The following is a 23,216-nucleotide window of genomic DNA, read 5'->3' as shown; positions in this document are numbered from 1 at the left end:
TAGTTTCAGTAAAGTTAGCTTCAGTAAAGTTAGTTTCAGTAAAGTTAGCTTCAGTAAAGTTAGCCTCAGTAAAGTTAGCTTCAGTAAAGTTAGCCTCAGTAAAGTTAGCCTCAGTAAAGTTAGCTTCAGTAAAGGTAGCTTCAGTAAAGTTAGTTTCAGTAAAGTTAGCTTCAGTAAAGTTAGCTTCAGTAAAGTTAGCTGAGTTAGCCTCAGTAAAGTTAGCCTCAGTAAAGTTAGCTTCAGTAAAGTTAGTTTCAGTAAAGTTAGCCTCAGTAAAGTTAGCCTCAGTAAAGTTAGCTTCAGTAAAGTTAGCTTCAGTAAAGTTAGCTGAGTTAGCCTCAGTAAAGTTAGCTTCAGTAAAGTTAGCTTCAGTAAAGTTAGCCTCAGTAAAGTTAGCCTCAGTAAAGTTAGCCTCAGTAAAGTTAGCTTCAGTAAAGTTAGCTTCAGTAAAGTTAGCCACAGTAAAGTTAGCTTCAGTAAAGTTAGCTGAGTTAGCTTCAGTAAAGTTAGCTTCAGTAAAGTTAGCCTCAGTAAAGTTAGCCTCAGTAAAGTTAGCTTCAGTAAAGTTAGCCTCAGTAAAGTTAGCCTCAGTAAAGTTAGCCTCAGTAAAGTTAGCTGAAGTAAAGTTAGCTTCAGTAAAGTTAGCCTCAGTAAAGTTAGCCTCAGTAAAGTTAGCTTCAGTAAAGTTAGCTGAGTTAGCCTCAGTAAAGTTAGCTTCAGTAAAGTTAGCTTCAGTAAAGTTAGCCTCAGTAAAGTTAGCCTCAGTAAAGTTAGCTTCAGTAAAGTTAGCCTCAGTAAAGTTAGCCTCAGTAAAGTTAGCCTCAGTAAAGTTAGCTTCAGTAAAGTTAGCTTCAGTAAAGTTAGCTTCAGTAAAGTTAGCCTCAGTAAAGTTAGCCTCAGTAAAGTTAGCCTCAGTAAAGTTAGCTTCAGTAAAGTTAGTTTCAGTAAAGTTAGCTTCAGTAAAGTTAGCTTCAGTAAAGTTAGCTTCAGTAAAGTTAGTTTCAGTAAAGTTAGCTTCAGTAAAGTTAGTTTCAGTAAAGTTAGCTTCAGTAAAGTTAGCTTCAGTAAAGTTAGCTTCACTCATTGAGAGAAAAGGTATGACGTCACATGTGGGTTTGTAGTCTTTGTAATTACGTATTTTCACAGTCTTATACCTCAACAGTTTTACATCAAACTGCGACTTTCTTGACTTTAAAATGTTTCTTTTAAATTGACAAACATCATATGTGTAATTCAGCGCACAATTCAAACGAGATCAACATATTTGTTGTCTCTCGCCATTGACTACCATACAATATTTTTCCGAAGTAAGGTCCCATGGTGGTCCACCGGAAGGGGAGGGACTTAGGCTCTCTATACATAGTTCCCACAGGCCAATTAATGTCACGTGACCTCCCCGGAGACGCCATCTTTGCATAAGCTGCTGTGTTTACAAAGTTTTACAAGCAAATTTCGAATATTTCTTTCTGTTTATGTTACGAAAATCATGAAGAGACAAAGTGACAGAGACTATAAAGAAACTGTCTGTCTGTGTGTGTGTGTGTGTGTGTGTGTGTGTGTGTGTGTGTGTGTGTGTGTGTGTGTGAGTGTGTGTGTGTGTGTGTGTGTGTGTGTGAGTGAGAGAGAGGCGCGGGCGCGATCGAACAGTGGAAACAATGTTGTTTTTGTATGTTTTTAATACCTTGTCATTTTGTTCATACAGGACATCATTTAAACTGCAAAGTGTTAACTTATATTAGTGTACACTCTCAATAAAACACAGCATTGTGCGCCTGACACAAAGTGCTCTGAGCAAATGCTTGCGTGTTTTGAGGGAGTTTCTTTCCTGTTTATCCTCGCCAGCCATAACCTCCGTCGTCGTTCTGACAAAAGCTTAGTCTTCTCACATTCATGAAGTCTAATGACTTAAAGTGACTAACACTTGATGAGTGTTCAGTCGACGCGACGGACAGCGAGTGGGTCTGTGTAGTAGGTCTTAAAGTGACAGTAGCCTAATTTACCTGCTGTCGTCAGTGTTGTTCATGTTAATCAAGCAACAACACAGCACAATAAAATAAAAAAAAGCTGCTTTGTTTATTTTTGTTATTTGTTCCTTTGTTCTTATTTCATTACTGAGTGTTTACTTGATTATTTAAATCATTTCTTGATGTTCCTGGTCTTGTGTTGTGCCTATAGGTTGTTTTAAAAGTTAATTTGATGAGAATTTGATTAGACCAAAATAAACAAGCTTTATTCTTTTTTTGTGTGTGTGATTTGTGTCATATATGACTATTGTGCATCTGACATAATACTATTATGGTAAATGTGATGTCCTAATTATAAAATATAAAAATCGCAAATTTTTTCACAAATTTCTGGAAATTACCATCGCAAAATCAGTCACTTTGATCGCAAAAATCACACAAAAAAATCGTGAAATCCTGGAGGGACTGCTTACTGGTGTAACCCTCTGAGTCTCTAAGGACCATAGTGTTACGACCTCAGTGTGGGTCATATTGTGTGGGTTTGGTTGTCCTTTGTCATTTGTTTTGTAGGTTGGAGTGAGTGACGTCATGATGACTGATGGTTTACACCTGTGCTAGAGCTGATGCCGGCAAACTAAAGCAGCTCCCTTCAGTCGTGACGGTGTTGCTCTCCCCTCGTGCCATTTTGTTGTTGTCGTAGTTGTTGTTTTGTTCCCGTTTTGGTCTATTCTATTACTTTATTACTTTTACTTTAATAAATGTTATTCCTTTTTGCATATCATTTTAACGTGTCATCTCCTTCTTTGTCGCGGCTTGCGAGCCGGCCGTGACAATAGTCTGCCCTGTAAATGTTGTGTGCATTCTGTAACGAATACTAATCCAGGCAAACAGGTGCAAGTCCCGGGTGATGAATCATACAGGTAGGTGGTAATTCTTCTGACAACCTATTGAGAAGGCTATTGAGTTTACGATTGTAGTCCAACATGTAATACTCAAACATGCAGATTAACATAATTATTATTATTTGTCTTTTATTATGTGCACGTACTTCAGGGGTCTCCATGCAGCATTATGCTCTTGCTCAGTGGGCATTGCACCACTACTGCCACAAGTGCACCTGTGAATGTTAAAGCAATCATAAATGTATTTGATATGACACTTTTTTTATGTAGAATTGTCATTTTAAGGGTATTTACAATATTACTTTTTATCACTGGCTAATATAAACACATTTGTATAAGAGAATCTTCAAAATATGTCGCCTTTCTAGTAGGCCTACATGTGATAGAAAATTAGAAATGTTGCCTTATCAATGCTGCATCTTCAGATATGGCCTGTACATGCATTGCTGTCCGTGGTACACCCTATCATTTCATTGAAATTAGTTAAATAATGTTAAACTGTTAGCAAATTAAGCTATAGGATAATTATGCAACAATAATCCGTTTTCAAAAAATTTTTTATTAATTCAAAATAGTTTCACTTTCCATGTGGACACGGGATGATCCAGTCTTCGTTGTTGTGGTGATGGTTCATTTTCCTCTGATTCCGGCTCAAACATATAAGGTTTTATCACTGCAAGAGCCATCGCTTCGCATGCATCACCCGCTACTAAACAGTTACGCTGAATCCGCAAATGTTCTGGCTGGGGGCGTTAACAATTGATGCATAGGCACTGACGTTAGCCAATCATAACAGTGGGCGTTAACACTGAACTCTTAAAGGGGAAATTCCCCCAAAACAGACTGTTTGAATCAGAGGATGAGAAACAGGGTGGGAAAAGGTTATAAATCACTACATTTAAAAAAAAATTTGTTAAAAAAAAACTATAATACTATAATTACACCTAGGGGACCATAATAATAAAATAGAAAAACCCATGTCATGACCCCTTTAATCGGTTTTGATGAGAAAAAAAAAACTGTTCGAGTGCGGATCAGAACCCAGAACCTCTGACCCGCTTGGCAACAGTTTAGCACTGTGTTAGCAATGTCCCTCCCACTTTTTAAAACAAAGTTACGCCACTGTGTTCAGTTATTACGGGATCTCCTTCAATGCTTTCAGAATCTTTACTTTTAAATCATTTTACTTCTGTATTATTAAAATGAAAATTGTAATGAATTCTTTTATTTATCAAAATGAACAGAAAATACAAACTTTGCTGAATGTTTTGAACAAGTATTAACATTATTAAACACAGGAGACGCACCACTGCAGAACGGACACGCAGTAAACACAGTTATCACACATTATAGCACATAATGCCTTATTCTGAACAACAGGGAAGAGAACTGTGCTTTTTATGTGCAATTACGTACAGTATACACATATATGCTTAAACCCTTCCCAGCACACATCCCTCCAGCGTGCAGATATCAGTCACGAACAACACCAGAGAAGAAGACAATGAGTTTACTTCATATCAGAGTCTATCACACACACACACACACACACACACGTACGTATACGCACACACACACACACTCACACGTACGTATACGCACACACACACACACACACACACTCACACACACGTACGTATACGCACACACACACACACACACACACACACACACACACTCACACACACACACGTGATAAAACTATTTCTTAATTCATGTCAGGACTGTATAATAATAAATCTGTAATGTATTAATATACACACTCATATGAAGTCACTCATGTCTACTGCGGTTTAGCTGTGTGCGCAGACATGCTAACTAGCGTCCGCTAGGGCACTTAGTCCAGAAGTGTGCATATTTGGAGAAATATTGATTTATTACCACGATTGCAAAATATTTAGTCATATAGAATACCCTTTTTATATATTTCCCACTGAATTATGCGATCTGAGGAGCTGAAAGAGCGAGCTCTCTAGTTTATGACTCGTCACACGTTCATCTGATCTCGACAGCTGTCAATCACTGTACGCGAGTCAACATAGCCATGACCCGGCCCTCTGCGTGCCGCTGTACACTCCCTCGCCCTGTGAAGAACGGCCAGAGAAACATCTCTACACCTGAGATCAGAAGCTCATAAACACAGGTAAGATGGATCATGTGACTTTCATAGTTCAGTTTTTTCATATGAATAAAGAATGTTTACATAACATTATACATTCAACAACGGTGTAGCGATTAGCCGTACAACCCAACAAGTTCATTTGAGGACACTGATTACCTCAATTATATTAATCTGATAAAAACACAATAGTTATGAGTCCTCTGAACTTATCTCAGTCGAGTCCACTAAAACAAGGACATTTTAATACACAATTAAACTGCATTCAAATACTTTATATGACTGAAACTTCACTATATTGAGTAAAACCACTGAAATTACAGACTTTACATGAACTGGGAGTGCTAGCAGCTACTGCTAGCTCACAACATCACACACAAAGACAAATCCTATAACCCTATGAAGCTAACGCGTAACACTTGAGGACACAGATTACCTTAATTCATTAAATCTTTATAAACCAATAGTCATGAGTCCTCTGATGTTCAGCTGAGGTCACTAAAAGAAGATATGGCAGTCAAGAAATGAAGTGATTACAGTGATTGATTAAGTGATGATTGAGCATTAGTGATGAACACCTGCTGCTAACAAGCAGAACCATCACAGGAACGAGAAATAGCGAAAGAGAGAAACTACAACTGAGTTCACCCAGAGCCTTAGATGACATCTACTGAGGATAACAGAAGATCTGTGCAGATCTCAGGAGGATTACTCCACTAACAGCATCACCAGCTCCACTTTACTGACCAGACTCTGTCTCGTGTCTACAGAAGCTCTCACTGAGAACTAGCAGAGGTGTGGATGATCATTACAGTCACCATGATGGAGATCAGCGTTTGCTTTAGTCTGGCTCTTGATGTTGCTCTGGCTGCTGTAAATGTGTGTTATAAACCCACTTGTTGAGGCACAAAAGCCAAAAGAGAATCTAATCCGGTGTTGATGGTTGTGTTTTGATGGTAAACTTCACTGCACTTATCCAGAGCCAGATCTATTATCAGTTTAGTATTATTAATTATAGTAGAGATGTGATACTGTAAGATCCATTAGTTGTGCCGATCAGATGTAAGCCTCTGTGGTATCATCACTCAGAGATCAAGAGTCCGCATATGAATCTCAGCGGTGGTGGCCTTAAGAGCTTCATGTCGCAGTGCATGCTGGGTAGCAGCACAGGCACTCACCCAGACTCCCAGCATGCACTGCGGCACGGATACTTCTATCCCCACTGCTGAGGTTTATCTGCGGATTCTTCATGTGTGTGTGAGTGATGAAACCTTTTAGTGCACAAACTGTTAAATCTTTCACTTTATCTCCACTAAACTGCTCTTGTGTTGTAGAATCACAGTTTTAATATAATGAATAAAGCTAATAATGCATCACCTGCTTCACAAAAGAAAGCTATTACTTTGACATTACTTTTCAGCTGTTATTTTGTCTATGGAGAAAATGACATGAATATTGTGTGTATGTGTGAAAAACAGCGTGATTACAGAGGCATAAAACTAGCTAGCGCCAACTAGAGGCCGACTTCTCTCAACATTCTTACAGACCTCCAGAGCCACGGGTCGAACACGCTCACTGGGTTTCGTTCCTCTTACAGACCTCCAGAGCCACGGGTCGAACACGCTCACTGGGTTTCGTTCCTCTTACAGACCTCCAGAGCCACGGGTCGAACACGCTCACTGGGTTTCGTTCCTCTTACAGACCTCCAGAGCCACGAGTCGAACACGCTCACTGGGTTTGGTTCCTCTTACAGACCTCCAGAGCCACGGGTCGAACACGCTCACTGGGTTTGGTTCCTCTTACAGACCTCCAGAGCCACGGGTCGAACACGCTCACTGGGTTTGGTTCCTCTTACAGACCTCCAGAGCCACGGGTCGAACACGCTCACTGGGTTTCGTTCCTCTTACAGACCTCCAGAGCCACGGGTCGAACACGCTCACTGGGTTTGGTTCCTCTTACAGACCTCCAGAGCCACGGGTCGAACACGCTCGCTGGGTTTCGTTCCTCTTACAGACCTCCAGAGCCACGGGTCGAACACGCTCACTGGGTTTGGTTCCTCTTACAGACCTCCAGAGCCACGGGTCGAACACGCTCACTGGGTTTGGTTCCTCTTACAGACCTCCAGAGCCACGGGTCGAACACGCTCACTGGGTTTCGTTCCTCTTACAGACCTCCAGAGCCACGGGTCGAACACGCTCACTGGGTTTGGTTCCTCTTACAGACCTCCAGAGCCACGGGTCGAACACGCTCACTGGGTTTCGTTCCTCTTACAGACCTCCAGAGCCACGGGTCGAACACGCTCACTGGGTTTGGTTCCTCTTACAGACCTCCAGAGCCACGGGTCGAACACGCTCACTGGGTTTCGTTCTTCTTACAGACCTCCAGAGCCACGGGTCGAACACGCTCACTGGGTTTCGTTCTTCTTACAGACCTCCAGAGCCACGGGTCGAACACGCTCACTGGGTTTCGTTCCTCTTACAGACCTCCAGAGCCACGGGTCGAACACGCTCGCTGGGTTTGGTTCCTCTTACAGACCTCCAGAGCCACGGGTCGAACACGCTCACTGGGTTTGGTTCCTCTTACAGATCTCAGAGCCACGGGTCAAACACGCTCACTGGGTTTCGTTCCTCTTACAGACCTCCAGAGCCACGGGTCGAACACGCTCACTGGGTTTGGTTCCTCTTACAGACCTCCAGAGCCACGGGTCGAACACGCTCACTGGGTTTGGTTCCTCTTACAGACCTCCAGAGCCACGGGTCGAACACGCTCACTGGGTTTCGTTCTTCTTACAGACCTCCAGAGCCACGGGTCGAACACGCTCACTGGGTTTCGTTCTTCTTACAGACCTCCAGAGCCACGGGTCGAACACGCTCACTGGGTTTCGTTCCTCTTACAGACCTCCAGAGCCACGGGTCGAACACGCTCGCTGGGTTTGGTTCCTCTTACAGACCTCCAGAGCCAGGAGTCGAACACGCTCACTGGGTTTGGTTCCTCTTACAGACCTCCAGAGCCAGGAGTCGAACACGCTCACTGGGTTTGGTTCCTCTTACAGACCTCCAGAGCCACGGGTCGAACACGCTCACTGGGTTTCGTTCCTCTTACAGACCTCCAGAGCCACGGGTCGAACACGCTCACTGGGTTTCGTTCCTCTTACAGACCTCCAGAGCCACGGGTCGAACACGCTCGCTGGGTTTGGTTCCTCTTACAGACCTCCAGAGCCACGAGTCGAACACGCTCACTGGGTTTCGTTCCTCTTACAGACCTCCAGAGCCACGAGTCGAACACGCTCACTGGGTTTCGTTCTTCTTACAGACCTCCAGAGCCACGAGTCGAACACGCTCACTGGGTTTCGTTCCTCTTACAGACCTCCAGAGCCACGAGTCGAACACGCTCACTGGGTTTCGTTCCTCTTACAGACCTCCAGAGCCACGAGTCGAACACGCTCACTGGGTTTCGTTCCTCTTACAGACCTCCAGAGCCACGAGTCGAACACGCTCACTGGGTTTCGTTCCTCTTACAGACCTCCAGAGCCACGAGTCGAACACGCTCACTGGGTTTCGTTCTTCTTACAGACCTCCAGAGCCACGGGTCGAACACGCTCACTGGGTTTCGTTCCTCTTACAGACCTCCAGAGCCACGGGTCGAACACGCTCACTGGGTTTCGTTCTTCTTACAGACCTCCAGAGCCACGGGTCGAACACGCTCACTGGGTTTCGTTCTTCTTACAGACCTCCAGAGCCACGGGTCGAACACGCTCACTGGGTTTCGTTCCTCTTACAGACCTCCAGAGCCACGGGTCGAACACGCTCACTGGGTTTCGTTCCTCTTACAGACCTCCAGAGCCACGGGTCGAACACGCTCACTGGGTTTCGTTCCTCTTACAGACCTCCAGAGCCACGGGTCGAACACGCTCACTGGGTTTGGTTCCTCTTACAGACCTCCAGAGCCACGAGTCGAACACGCTCACTGGGTTTCGTTCCTCTTACAGACCTCCAGAGCCACGAGTCGAACACGCTCACTGGGTTTCGTTCTTCTTACAGACCTCCAGAGCCACGGGTCGAACACGCTCACTGGGTTTCGTTCCTCTTACAGACCTCAGAGCCACGGGTCGAACACGCTCACTGGGTTTCGTTCCTCTTACAGACCTCCAGAGCCACGGGTCGAACACGCTCATTGGGTTTCGTTCCTCTTACAGACCTCCAGAGCCACGGGTCGAACACGCTCACTGGGTTTGGTTCTGATCCGCCTCCGGTGACCTCGTCTGATAGCTACTCAAGCTTCATCGGCGGCCATGTTTCCTGAGATACGCCAGTGTCCTCATAGACTATCGTGGCGCCTCGTAGCGCTGCCCATTTTCAAGTAATGTGGGCTAATGGTTGGGTGGTTATAGACATTTTTATATTTTTTGGCGCCACCAAGTGGCCAATCGTCGCGATTCTTTACACGTACCCTCAGACTGAGCTCATACACATGTGTCCCGAGTTTGGTGAAATTATCTAGTTCCGTTATGAGTTATATTTCTGTAAATATGCTGACATGTAGAACATTTTGGCACCCCCTAGCGACCGCACAGCGTCTTTTATTTCGATAATTATTGACAATCAGACTCCAGAGGATCTTGCTGCCCTGGTTTGGTTCCGGTCGGGCTAAAAGACAAGGAGTTGTTCGCAAAAGTAGGTTTTTCACAAAATCCAAAATTACTCAAAATTAACTTGAGTAACTTGAGCCAAGGATTCCAGCGATATAAGACACTTGAGCCTACGCCTCACGGTTTAGGAGTTATGAGCCATTTCATACTTTTGAGAAAATTACAAATGAATAAAAAAAAAATATATATTTTATATATAAAACACAACACTGGTCAGGATATAAAACACAACACTGGTCAGGATATAAAACACAACACTGGTCAGGATATAAGTAAGGAATAATTGACGACAGGCCGTTGAATTATTAGAAAATTAATGCACACCCGAGGTGGTAATGCGGTCACGACGCGAAGCGGGGTGTGCATTATTTTTCTAATAATTCAACGGCCTGTCGTCAATTATTCCGCTTATACTACAGTTACCACACCTCGAAACATTGTTCAGATTATGTATTTCAAGACGTTTGTAAAGTTTTTGTCATTAAAACGCTCTTGTATGTAGGACTAATTTCTTACGCATCTTATCCAATGCCTCCGTTGCTAATTCCAAAACATCATTTTAGAGTTAGTAACGGAGGTTTGAGCCACTGATAGCAGACTAATGCTGGGACACACACTAGCTGACACATTCTCTGACTGTTTTCATCGACTGCAGCAGATTTTAAACACCGACTTTGAACACAGACTGAACGCGCTGAACACGCGTTTGGACATGATCAGTCATCAAATTACATTCATAACCGGCCTTAAAGTGTGTCCTCGGCATTATGCAGTTATTAGAGAGAGATGTTGCAATAATGAGACAGAAAAGCATGTGCGTCAATATTATTATTTATTTATTAATTCAATTCCTTTTAATTAATTCGTTCATTCTTTTTTTTCTATTATTGACAGATGACAGACTAGCCAAATAAATGAAACACAAAGCCCTTTTACAAGTAGGCCTATCAATAATTATTTATTTGTTATATTATCTGCAATAAAAATCCGTGCTGCAGGACTATCCATTTATTTAGCCTTTATTCAGTTTAATTTTCTATTGATTATATAGGACTATATACTTTATTTATTAAAATTAAACTGCATGTTTCCATTGATTGTGAAGCTAGACATTGAAAATTGCAGATCAAGCGCATGGGGCTAAATGCTTTTTCTTGTTATGAATTGTATCCTATTTTCCGTTATTACAGTTAACTACGCGAAGTGATATGGAAGTGATATGGAACTGTAATGCGGTCAAGACCTGCCTGGAACTACTTTAGCTGTGCGTTTCCCTGAAAATAATGCACACCTTAGAACGTTCCTTAACCAATCAGATTCAAGCATTCAACGGCCCTGTAGTATAAAACACGACACTGGTCAGGCGTGAGCTGGAACCTGCTTACGTCACGCAGCACCACAAACATCCAATAGGAGAACTCAACTGCAGTCGCCACCGTTCACCTGTAGAGGGCAGCACTCAGACGTTCACCTGCAGAGGGAAGCACTCAGACCTTCACCTGCAGAGGGCAGCACTCAGACGTTCACCTGCAGAGGGCAGCACTCAGACATTCACCTATAGAGGGAAGCACTCAGACCTTCACCTGCAGAGGGAAGCACTCAGACGTTCACCTGTAGAGGGCAGCACTCAGACATTCACCTGTAGAGGGAAGCACTCAGACCTTCACCTGCAGAGGGAAGCACTCAGACGTTCACCTGCAGAGGGCAGCACTCAGACGTTCACCTGCAGAGGGCAGCACTCAGACCTTCACCTGCAGAGGGCAGCACTCAGACCTTCACCTGCAGAGGGCAGCACTCAGACCTTCACCTGCAGAGGGCAGCACTCAGACGTTCACCTGCAGAGGGCAGCACTCAGACCTTCACCTGCAGAGGGAAGCACTCAGACCTTCACCTGCAGAGGGAAGCACTCAGACGTTTGGGAAGCACTCAGACGTTCACCTGCAGAGGGAAGCACTCAGACCTTCACCTGCAGAGGGCAGCACTCAGACGTTCACCTGCAGAGGGAAGCACTCAGACGTTCACCTGCAGAGGGCAGCACTCAGACGCTCACCTGTAGAGGGCAGCACTCAGACGTTCACCTGCAGAGGGCAGCACTCAAACGTTCACCTGCAGAGGGAAGCACTCAGACGTTCACCTGCAGAGGGCAGCACTCAAACGTTCACCTGCAGAGGGAAGCACTCAGACCTTCACCTGCAGAGGGCAGCACTCAGACGCTCACCTGCAGAGGGCAGCACTCAGACGTTCTCCTGCAGAGGGCAGCACTCAGACATTCACCTGCAGAGGGCAGCACTCAGACGCTCACCTGCAGAGGGAAGCACTCAGACATTCACCTGAAGAGGGCAGCACTCAGACCTTCACCTGCAGAGGGCAGCACTCAGACGTTCACCTGCAGAGGGAAGCACTCAGACGTTCACCTGCAGAGGGCAGCACTCAAACGTTCACCTGCAGAGGGCAGCACTCAGACGTTCACCTGTAGAGGGCAGCACTCAGACGTTCACCTGCAGAGGGCAGCACTCAGACGTTCACCTGCAGAGGGAAGCACTCAGACGTTTGGGAAGCACTCAGACGTTCACCTGCAGAGGGTAGCACTCAGACGTTCACCTGCAGAGGGCAGCACTCAGACGTTCACCTGCAGAGGGCAGCACTCAGATGTTCACCTGCAGAGGGAAGCACTCAGACGTTTGGGAAGCACTCAGACGTTCACCTGCAGAGGGTAGCACTCAGACGTTCACCTGTAGAGGGCAGCACTCAGACGTTCACCTGCAGAGGGCAGCACTCAGACGTTCACCTGCAGAGGGAAGCACTCAGACGTTTGGGAAGCACTCAGACGTTCACCTGCAGAGGGTAGCACTCAGACGTTCACCTGCAGAGGGCAGCACTCAGACGTTCACCTGCAGAGGGAAGCACTCAGACGTTTGGGAAGCACTCAGACCTTCACCTGCAGAGGGTAGCACTCAGACGTTCACCTGCAGAGGGCAGCACTCAGACGTTCACCTGCAGAGGGCAGCACTCAGACGTTCACCTGCAGAGGGCAGCACTCAAACGTTCACCTGCAGAGGGCAGCACTCAGACGTTCACCTGCAGAGGGCAGCACTCAGACGTTCACCTGCAGAGGGAAGCACTCAAACGTTCACCTGCAGAGGGCAGCACTCAGACGTTCACCTGCAGAGGGCAGCACTCAAACGTTCACCTGCAGAGGGCAGCACTCAGACGTTCACCTGCAGAGGGCAGCACTCAGACGTTCACCTGCAGAGGGAAGCACTCAAACGTTCACCTGCAGAGGGCAGCACTCAGACCTTCACCTGCAGAGGGCAGCACTCAGACGTTCACCTGCAGAGGGCAGCACTCAGACGTTCACCTGCAGAGGGCAGCACTCAGACGTTCACCTGCAGAGGGCAGCACTCAAACGTTCACCTGCAGAGGGCAGCACTCAGACGTTCACCTGCAGAGGGCAGCACTCAGACGTTCACCTGCAGAGGGAAGCACTCAAACGTTCACCTGCAGAGGGCAGCACTCAGACGTTCACCTGCAGAGGGAAGCACTCAGACGTTCACCTGCAGAGGGCAGCACTCAGACGTTCACCTGCAGAGGGAAGCACTCAGACGTTCACCTGCAGAGGGCAGCACTCAGACGTTCACCTGCAGAGGGAAGCACTCAGACGTTCACCTGCAGAGGGCAGCACTCAAACGTTCACCTGCAGAGGGCAGCACTCAGACCTTCACCTGCAGAGGGAAGCACTCAGACCTTCACCTGCAGAGGGAAGCACTCAGACGTTCACCTGCAGAGGGAAGCACTCAGACGTTCACCTGCAGAGGGCAGCACTCAGACGTTCACCTGCAGAGGGCAGCACTCAGACGTTCACCTGCAGAGGGAAGCACTCAGACGTTCACCTGCAGAGGGAAGCACTCAGACGTTCACCTGCAGAGGGAAGCACTCAGACGTTCACCTGCAGAGGGCAGCACTCAAACGTTCACCTGCAGAGGGCAGCACTCAAACGTTCACCTGCAGAGGGCAGCACTCAAACGTTCACCTGCAGAGGGAAGCACTCAGACGTTCACCTGCAGAGGGCAGCACTCAGACGTTCACCTGCAGAGGGCAGCACTCAGACATTCACCTGAAGAGGGCAGCACTCAGACCTTCACCTGAAGAGGGCAGCACTCAGACGTTCACCTGCAGAGGGCAGCACTCAGACGTTCTCCTGCAGAGGGCAGCACTCAGACATTCACCTGCAGAGGGCAGCACTCAGACCTTCACCTGAAGAGGGCAGCACTCAGACCTTCACCTGAAGAGGGCAGCACTCAGACGTTCTCCTGCAGAGGGCAGCACTCAGACCTTCACCTGAAGAGGGCAGCACTCAGACCTTCACCTGCAGAGGGCAGCACTCAGACGTTCACCTGCAGAGGGCAGCACTCAGACCTTCACCTGAAGAGGGCAGCACTCAGACCTTCACCTGCAGAGGGCAGCACTCAGACATTCACCTGCAGAGGGCAGCACTCAGACCTTCACCTGAAGAGGGCAGCACTCAGACCTTCACCTGCAGAGGGCAGCACTCAGACCTTCACCTGAAGAGGGCAGCACTCAGACATTCACCTGCAGAGGGCAGCACTCAGACCTTCACCTGAAGAGGGCAGCACTCAGACATTCACCTGCAGAGGGCAGCACTCAGACCTTCACCTGAAGAGGGCAGCACTCAGACCTTCACCTGCAGAGGGCAGCACTCAGACATTCACCTGCAGAGGGCAGCACTCAGACCTTCACCTGCAGAGGGCAGCACTCAGACCTTCACCTGCAGAGGGAAGCACTCAGACCTTCACCTGCAGAGGGCAGCACTCAGACCTTCACCTGAAGAGGGAAGCACTCAGACGTTCACCGGAAGAGGGCAGCACTCAGACCTTCACCTGCAGAGGGCAGCACTCAGACCTTCACCTGCAGAGGGCAGCACTCAGACCTTCACCTGCAGAGGGCAGCACTCAGACCTTCACCTGCAGAGGGAAGCACTCAAACGTTCACCTGCAGAGGGCAGCACTCAGACGCTCACCGGAAGAGGGAAGCACTCAGACCTTCACCTGCAGAGGGAAGCACTCAAACGTTCACCTGCAGAGGGAAGCACTCAGACGTTCACCTGCAGAGGGCAGCACTCAGACCTTCACCTGCAGAGGGAAGCACTCAAACGTTCACCTGCAGAGGGAAGCACTCAGACGTTCACCTGCAGAGGGCAGCACTCAGACCTTCACCTGCAGAGGGAAGCACTCAAACGTTCACCTGCAGAGGGAAGCACTCAGACGTTCACCTGCAGAGGGCAGCACTCAGACCTTCACCTGCAGAGGGCAGCACTCAGACGTTCACCTGCAGAGGGCAGCACTCAGACCTTCACCTGCAGAGGGAAGCACTCAAACGTTCACCTGCAGAGGGAAGCACTCAGACCTTCACCTGCAGAGGGAAGCACTCAGACGTTCACCTGCAGAGGGAAGCACTCAGACGTTCACCTGCAGAGGGCAGCACTCAGACCTTCACCTGCAGAGGGAAGCACTCAAACGTTCACCTGCAGAGGGAAGCACTCAGACCTTCACCTGCAGAGGGAAGCACTCAAACGTTCACCTGCAGAGGGAAGCACTCAGACCTTCACCTGCAGAGGGAAGCACTCAGACGTTCACCTGCAGAGGGAAGCACTCAGACGTTCACCTGCAGAGGGCAGCACTCAGACCTTCACCTGCAGAGGGAAGCACTCAAACGTTCACCTGCAGAGGGAAGCACTCAGACGTTCACCTGCAGAGGGCAGCACTCAGACGTTCACCTGCAGAGGGCAGCACTCAGACGTTCACCTGCAGAGGGCAGCACTCAGACCTTCACCTGCAGAGGGAAGCACTCAAACGTTCACCTGCAGAGGGAAGCACTCAGACCTTCACCTGCAGAGGGAAGCACTCAGACGTTCACCTGCAGAGGGAAGCACTCAGACCTTCACCTGCAGAGGGAAGCACTCAGACCTTCACCTGAAGAGGGCAGCACTCAGACCTTCACCTGCAGAGGGAAGCACTCAAACGTTCACCTGCAGAGGGAAGCACTCAGACCTTCACCTGCAGAGGGAAGCACTCAGACGTTCACCTGCAGAGGGAAGCACTCAGACCTTCACCTGCAGAGGGAAGCACTCAGACCTTCACCTGCAGAGGGCAGCACTCAGACCTTCACCTGCAGAGGGAAGCACTCAGACCTTCACCTGCAGAGGGCAGCACTCAGACCTTCACCTGAAGAGGGAAGCACTCAGACGTTCACCGGAAGAGGGCAGCACTCAGACCTTCACCGGAAGAGGGCAGCACTCAGACCTTCACCGGAAGAGGGCAGCACTCAGACCTTCACCTGCAGAGGGCAGCACTCAGACCTTCACCTGCAGAGGGAAGCACTCAAACGTTCACCTGCAGAGGGCAGCACTCAGACGCTCACCGGAAGAGGGAAGCACTCAGACCTTCACCTGAAGAGGGAAGCACTCAGACCTTCACCTGCAGAGGGAAGCACTCAGACGTTCACCTGCAGAGGGAAGCACTCAGACGTTCACCTGCAGAGGGAAGCACTCAGACGTTCACCTGCAGAGGGCAGCACTCAGACGTTCACCGGAAGAGGGAAGCACTCAGACCTTCACCGGAAGAGGGAAGCACTCAGACGTTCACCGGAAGAGGGAAGCACTCAGGCGTTCTCCTGTAGAGGGCAGCACTCAGACCTTCACCTGCAGAGGGCAGCACTCAGACCTTCACCTGCAGAGGGCAGCACTCAGACCTTCACCTGCAGAGGGCAGCACTCAGACCTTCACCTGCAGAGGGCAGCACTCAGACGCTCACCGGAAGAGGGAAGCACTCAGACGTTCTTACACCACAGAATTAAAACACTTTATACCCAAATGTCAAAAAAGTTACTCGAATCAATGAACAGCACTAATAAAGCCCCATTCTTACAGATCATTAACTAAAAAAAGTTGGTTTAGGGTTTAGTTACCCTTTAAACATTTTATTAAATTATTGTAAAGTGTTACCTATACTTAATCACACATATAAAGTAAATTGGTATTACACGCATGTGTTGTGTTCCCCTGGCCGACTCCCAGTGACAAGACTGGCGTCCAGTGTGGCCCTTTATTTACTAAGGTTAATAAATGCCATAGAAGTATTTGTTCATTAGTTCATGCTAACATAGTTAACTAATGTCAACTACTGAAACCTTATTGTATAGTGTTTATATTACAGATTTGTTATGATCCCTGTCACATAAGGCATCTCCTGCTACCTCAGATATGTGAAGCTCTGATTAGTTTATCTCCTGTGAGATGCGCACTGTGAAAGCCAGGGATCAGTGTGACTCTCCCTGACGGAGATGTGCTGTGCTGTGCTCCTCTCCCACCAGCAGAGGGCACTGGATCACAGCTCTGGATGCCACTGATCTCACAGTATATGTTTATAACAGTGTGACTCTCCCTGACGGAGATGTGCTGTGCTCCTCTCCCACCAGCAGAGGGCACTGGATCACAGCTCTGGATGCCACTGATCTCACAGTATATGTTTATAACAGTGTGACTCTCCCTGACGGAGATTTGCTGTGCTGTGCTCCTCTCCCACCAGCAGAGGGCACTGGATCACAGCTCTGGATGCCACTGAAATATTGATCTCACAGTATATGTTTATTCAGAGCGTTTATTCAATTAATTTAAATGAATGAGCTGAATGTAGATGCAAGTGCAGATATCAGAGGCTCCAGATGAGAGTGAGTTTAGTGAACGGAGCACTTAGAGGCTAAAGAATGACGTCACAGTCGATCTTCAGACATTATCAGTGCGCACGAGCTGTGGGACGGATGCTGATTGGCTGACGGGTGCCCTTCTGTGCTCTGATTGGCCAGTGGGAGATAATTAAACACCTACACAGATAACACTCAACTCCTCATGGTGAATATATAAGGGCTTGACCACTGGAGCCACACACAGTAGTATCAAGGTGGTCTTCAAGTTCAGAGAGTCAACATTTCACCGGACAGCAACACAAGGCGAGGTAAGACCATAAAGACACTTTCTGTTGGATTGAGATCTCTGTGGTTTTGGAAAGGGACGCCGTTCATTACTCTAATGGGTTTAGGCTTCACAGAGGACGCTGTAGTCAGTGTGTTTCTGTCCCAGGGCACCATGTCCATGCTGAAGGTCTCTGCTCTGCTAGTCGCGTACGCCGCAGTGGTGCTGCAGACGTCCAGCTCGAGCGCCGCCCCGGCCAGGTAAAGCTCGCTCCTCATGCTGAGTGCACAGGTGCGCTGCTCTGCATCACTGTCTGCTGTGTGTCTCCAGAGCCGCTGCAGAGTCTCTGACAGACAGACTGGCGCTCATGGACTACGAGGCGCGGAGATTACTGAGCGCTATAGTCAGAAACGTGGTGCAGATGACGGCGGAGGAGCTGGAGCCCACGGGTGACGACAGCAGGTACGAGCTCCACAGGTCTGAGCTGTTATCAGGACTCTCTGAGCAGGGAAAGAGTGTGTTTATATGAAACGGCCGACCGACTTCTGTTTTCACTCTGCGAGAGGCAGTAGATCCAGTTAGTCGAGTGAGGAGCCGTGGAGATGAGTGTGAAGCTCCTCCATCTCCTCCTCTCAGTGATGACCCTGTGTGCGTGTCCGAGCATGTCCTGCTAACCCTGATGACTGCATGTTCTCCACCTGAGCACGCTCTCTCTCTAACCTGACGCATGTGTGAGCACTAACAGGCGCTGCATGTGTGTGTGATACGCCTGTCTGCATGTGTGTTTCTGTCCAGCCAGGGCAGACTCCTGTCCAAGCGCTGCTCCAATCTCAGCACCTGTGTGCTGGGGAAACTGTCCCAGGAGCTGCACAAGTTGCAAACGTTCCCGCAGACGGACGTGGGCGCCGGGACGCCCGGCAAGAAGCGCAGCCTGCTCGAGGGCAACCCGTTCCCCGGCTACGAGGAAGCCTTTAACGCCATCTAACCCCACCCCCCCGCTGCATGCGGATCCTGCTTGACTGACCGCACACACACGCCTGGTTGCATCGGGCTTTCCTTCTTTCTTTCTTTCTTTGGCAGAGAAAGGCATGTTAAGACCTAGATTGAATTTCTTCCACAAGGAGTCGTTTTTATGCATCTGACACATGCCTCTTGAGTAACTGAGTAAATGTATTATAAAGGTAACTGATGATGATGATGATAATCAAATATAAAAAAGAAAAAAGAAAAGTATGATTTCTTTCATGTGTTTAAGTTCAATAAAGGTATTTTTATATCAGGAACTCTAATTTTATTGTCAAGTTATTAGTTACATATTCAATTGTTAAACTGCCTCTACAAAAACTTCACGATTTCTGCAGGTAAGATGACATCTGTGACTGTGATCCAATCATCAGACTGATAATCCCATACACATTCAATATTATAGATGAGTAATGCATGTACTGCAATGAGAGCTGTGTGTGGGAGTCCCTGTGCTGATGCTGGGTGCTCTGTGTTGCTCAGCGTGACCGCGCAGAAGCGCGCGTGTAACACGGCCACGTGCGTGACTCACCGGCTGGCGGACTCGCTGAGCCGGACTGGGGGAATGGGCCGATCCGGGTTCATCAGGACCGACGTGGGACCCGACGCGTTCGGCCGCAGGAGGAGGACCGATGTGGGACCCGACGGGGGAATGGGCAGATCCGGGTTCATCAGGACCGATGTGGGACCCGACGCGTTCGGCCGCAGGAGGAGGAGGAGCTGGGCGCGCGAGCGGGGTACGAGCGCGCCCCCGAGACTCTGTGCTGTGCTCTGTGTGTGTGTGTGTGTGTGTGTTTCACGAGCGCGCGCGAGACACTGTGCTCTGTGTGTGTGTGTGTGTGTGTGTGTGTGTGTGTGTTTCACGAGCGCGCGCGAGACTCTGCTGTGTGTGTGTGTGTGTGTGTGTGTGTGTGTGTTTCACGAGCGCGCGCAAGACTCTGTGCTGTGTGTGTGTGTGTGTGTGTGTGTGTGAGAGAGAGAGTTTCTGACCGTGTCTTCTCTGTTCCACAGGTGATCTGGACTAGAAACACACACACACACCTGCTGAAGAGCAACTCTCTGAACAACACCGACTCTTAAACACGCACTAAGCACTTGTGTTATCCATATGTACTGACAGAGCGTCTAAAACACAGAGAAATCTATAGATTTTTATATGAAATAAATCAGATTCATAAAGACATTGTGTGTTTATTCTGCATCTGTGTGGGGACAGGACAGAGAAACCCTTCATGTTTGTGTTCACTCTTAATAATGGGGAGTTTCCCTTGCTCAGAGGTTCTTTATAGTGGAAACTGGTTCTTTAGATGATTAAAATATTCTTCACACTAAAGAAAAGTTGATCTTTTCAGAACTGATCTCTCTGGGGAACCAAAATGCTTCTTCAAAACACCCTTTTGCAGCCTTCATTAATAGAAGCGTAGGCTGTGATAATGAATGGAAGGTCTGTGATTGTTGTGAGCTTGTGAGAGGGTGAGGTGTGTTTGCTTTAGTGAAGTGTTGGACCTGCAGAACCGGATCCAGCTCGTCTGCAGGCTTTACTCAGTCCACTCCACGAGGCTCATATAACCCTGAGACTACACGATGATATATATATAGATAATACGCCTCGTTGTGGTTTTAAAACGCATCAAATACATCAGATCGAGTCAGTTCCAGTTCATTCACACAAACTCCAGAGAGTTCTGTGCCGCCACTGTCCAACAGGTGGCAGAGCGGGTCTCATGTCAGAAGCCTGTTTTACTCAGAAGAATGAATTATAAGTTTATTATATAAATGGTTATGATTGTACTGTCCATCCAGCTCATCCTCGATACCGCCGTGTGCAGCGATCTGAGGAGACGTGTGTTCGACTGGGAGTTATGCTCCTGTTCTCCTCTGAACAGAGGAACCGTTCCAGAAGAAAACGTTTTTCTAAAGCATCAATAAAATATTATTTTCTCCATGTTTCCTATGTCTCTTTTCTTCAGCGATACTAAATCAGTATCACGGATCAAAACTAAATGACACTTTTCTGATGATATTCACTCTCTTTATTGCACATCGGAGATAAACATCATTAATTTCTCCTTCACACACACATCACATGACGTGATCTCTCGACCAGACTCAAGTCTCCGGCGTTATCCGCAGTTCACATGTTCAAAGCAGAGCTGCTCACACAACACCTATTTTAATGTCAAAGTTTACATCATTTTTATTTGGTCTGGCTTGTAATTCATGAGTTAAATCTGTGTTTTTCTGCTTTGTTGTTTACTCGTGTCTTTCTTTGTCTGTGTTGTATTTAATGGTCCGGCACATTGGTCAACGGCAGTTGTTTTTAATCGTGCTTTATTAATAAATTGCAGTGAAAGCAGAGGATGCTTTATTCACTTCTGGTCTTGTGCTTCATGCACATTTACTGGAAGCACATTATATAACCCCAAATTATAGGCATTATTTCAAAGAAATCATTTTCCACAAGTTGTTTTTACGGTCTCCATGCAATCCAGCGGGATGAACTCAGCTGTGGAGAACTCTTGCGGTGTCCGCATGGAAAGAGTTTTGAGCCCGTCTCAGAGATGTTCGACTCGTGATAGTGAACAGCTGTTTGTCATTTACTCGCTGAAAGCCTATCAGAGCGCGAGCGAGGACAGAGAGTCAGCCAGTAAACTCACTTCAGTCCCAGTTTCTCTTCCCAGTTTCAGGATCCAGTCCTGAACGAGTTCCAGGGAAATGGACTGTGCGTTCCTCAGCATGTCTTTTGTTTTCATAGGCTTTTTTTCTCCCTTCCACGGCTGATTTTTCCACAGAGCAGAAATCAGATACCCTGAACGTCTAATGGTAAACGTCTAGGAATAACCGAACCCAGACGGCTCCTCCCAAACTCTCCCTTCTTTGGATATTTGAAGGAAAAACAGTCTCCTGTCACATAAAACAGTTTTTTCTCCTTTCCCATGGCTCCGGCTCTCCCTCTCGTTCCTCCCCTCTTCCACATCTGGATTCCAGGCCCACATTTATTTATGCGACTCCAGTTGTTTTTCAGGGAGTTTAAAGAGCTGGTGTTGGCAGCTGTGCTGATCTGATGAAGTCTGCAATTACAGCTCTCCACAGCCGGCCACTGATTACATGTGTGACCACAGAATGTGCTGAGGAGAGCTCATGTGCAGACAGAGACAGAAATAGCCCGTTCGCGTCGGCTTGGACCGCGGCCCAGCAGAGAGACTGACTGACGGAGAGATGTGGGTCTGCTCACTCCAGGCTCCAGCGGCAGACACACACACACACACACTCGCAGCGTAAGTGTTGCTCACACACACTCGCAGTGTAAGTGTTGCTCATCCAGCTCTTTAACGGGTCACCAGCATCACCAGCGCACGGACACATGGGTAACTCATTAGTCTGAGATGTGGCAGAGCGGCTGAGAAGGAGCTGTGGACCTCTGAATCCTCCTGTCCTGAGGTAATCGTGCTCTACTGACGCTTCTGCTGAAGGTCGGCCTCGTAAAGTAGGCATCTGTCGAAAGCTTAAACTCTCAAAACTCTTCCTTTTGAAATTGGACATTGCATTATCATGGAGACGGTACTGTAAATCCTTTTTTTTTTGTGCTACATGGTTAAACGTATGCTTTGACTTTATAACAACTTCTACATTATTTTGTTGAATGTATGTGTAAAATAAAATGTTAGTTTTACAGCAAACCTAAAGTTCTAACCCTGCTTTGACTTTAGCAGTAATCCGAGCGTTTCTTTAATAAGAGTCCAGCACAGTGATGAACTACAGCCAGTGTGATCAGAGAGCGGGGCAGTAACAGGTTAACTACAGGTTAGGGTGTGTTTAGCACTAATAACAGTGTTTCATGAGCATAGATGAGCGAGGGAGACTCAGGGATTCTGTTACTCCGCTCAAAGACTCTTTGTTCGGCCCAGGCTGGGTCGCAGTCAGCAGTTTCTCAAAACCCAAAGTCAATTCCTCTTTTGCGGCTTGAAAAACGTCTTCATAAGCAGTTTCGTGCAGGACAGCCTGGTCTGCGTTTGAGTGTAAGAGCTCAGCTTCGTGCAGGACAGCCTGGTCTGCGTTTGAGTGTAAGAGCTCAGCTTCGTGCAGGACAGCCTGGTCTGTGTTTGAGTGTAAGAGCTCAGCTTCGTGCAGGACAGCCTGGTCTGCGTTTGAGTGTAAGAGCTCAGTTTCGTGCAGGACAGCCTGGTCTGCGTTTGAGTGTAAGAGCTCAGCTTCGTGCAGGACAGCCTGGTCTGCGTTTGAGTGTAAGAGCTCAGCTTCGTGCAGGACAGCCTGGTCTGCGTTTGAGTGTAAGAGCTCAGCTTCGTGCAGGACAGCCTGGTCTGCGTTTGAGTGTAAGAGCTCAGCTTCGTGCAGGACAGCCTGGTCTGCGTTTGAGTGTAAGAGCTCAGCTTCGTGCAGGACAGCCTGGTCTGCGTTTGAGTGTAAGAGCTCAGCTTCGTTCAGGACAGCCTGGTCTGCGTTTGAGTGTAAGAGCTCAGTTTCGTGCAGGACAGCCTGGTCTGCGTTTGAGTGTAAGAGCTCAGCTTCGTTCAGGACAGCCTGGTCTGCGTTTGAGTGTAAGAGCTCAGTT

At 47.9% G+C, this 23,216-nt stretch overlaps 2 protein-coding genes across 8 annotated transcripts in view; both read left to right on the top strand.

Annotated features, from left to right (window-relative positions):
- The first annotated feature begins 17,575 nt into the window (after positions 1-17,575).
- Positions 17,576-19,776, top strand: LOC307151147 (calcitonin gene-related peptide 1). The gene is made up of 5 exons (XM_079859006.1): positions 17,576-17,663; positions 17,789-17,880; positions 17,951-18,082; positions 19,127-19,380; positions 19,655-19,776. Exons 2-5 carry the CDS (start codon positions 17,795-17,797, stop codon positions 19,666-19,668), a joined length of 486 nt encoding a protein of 161 aa, XP_079715132.1. The 5' UTR covers positions 17,576-17,663; positions 17,789-17,794; the 3' UTR covers positions 19,669-19,776.
- Positions 19,777-21,260: 1,484 nt separating this feature from the next.
- Positions 21,261-23,216, top strand: part of insc (INSC spindle orientation adaptor protein) — a 114,723-nt gene continuing 112,767 nt past the window's right edge. For 3 of the 7 annotated variants that reach the window (XM_079859553.1, XM_079859551.1, XM_079859550.1), the window contains exon 1: positions 21,267-22,084. The gene's annotated coding sequence lies outside the window, so the exon portion shown is untranslated. Of the gene's footprint in view, positions 22,205-23,216 lie in introns of all 7 variants that reach the window. The other 4 variants (XM_079859552.1, XM_079859548.1, XM_079859547.1 and 1 more) reach the window with 3 other exon arrangements.

The sequence above is a fragment of the Squalius cephalus genome, assembly GCF_949319135.1.
Source record: "Squalius cephalus genome assembly, chromosome: 23".
NCBI classification, from domain to species: domain Eukaryota; kingdom Metazoa; phylum Chordata; class Actinopteri; order Cypriniformes; family Leuciscidae; genus Squalius; species Squalius cephalus.
This window is presented reverse-complemented; position numbering and strand designations above follow the sequence as displayed.

Excerpts from the sequence above, each read along its gene's own strand:
- LOC307151147 (XM_079859006.1), top strand. The coding sequence starts at position 17,795 with ATGTCCATGCTGAAGGTCTCTGCTCTGCTAGTCGCGTACGCCGCAGTG. Across the intron at positions 17,881-17,950 it reads TCGAGCGCCGCCCCGGCCAG|AGCCGCTGCAGAGTCTCTGA; the intron begins GTAAAGCTCGCT and ends GTGTGTCTCCAG. Across the intron at positions 18,083-19,126 it reads CCCACGGGTGACGACAGCAG|CGTGACCGCGCAGAAGCGCG; the intron begins GTACGAGCTCCA and ends TGTGTTGCTCAG.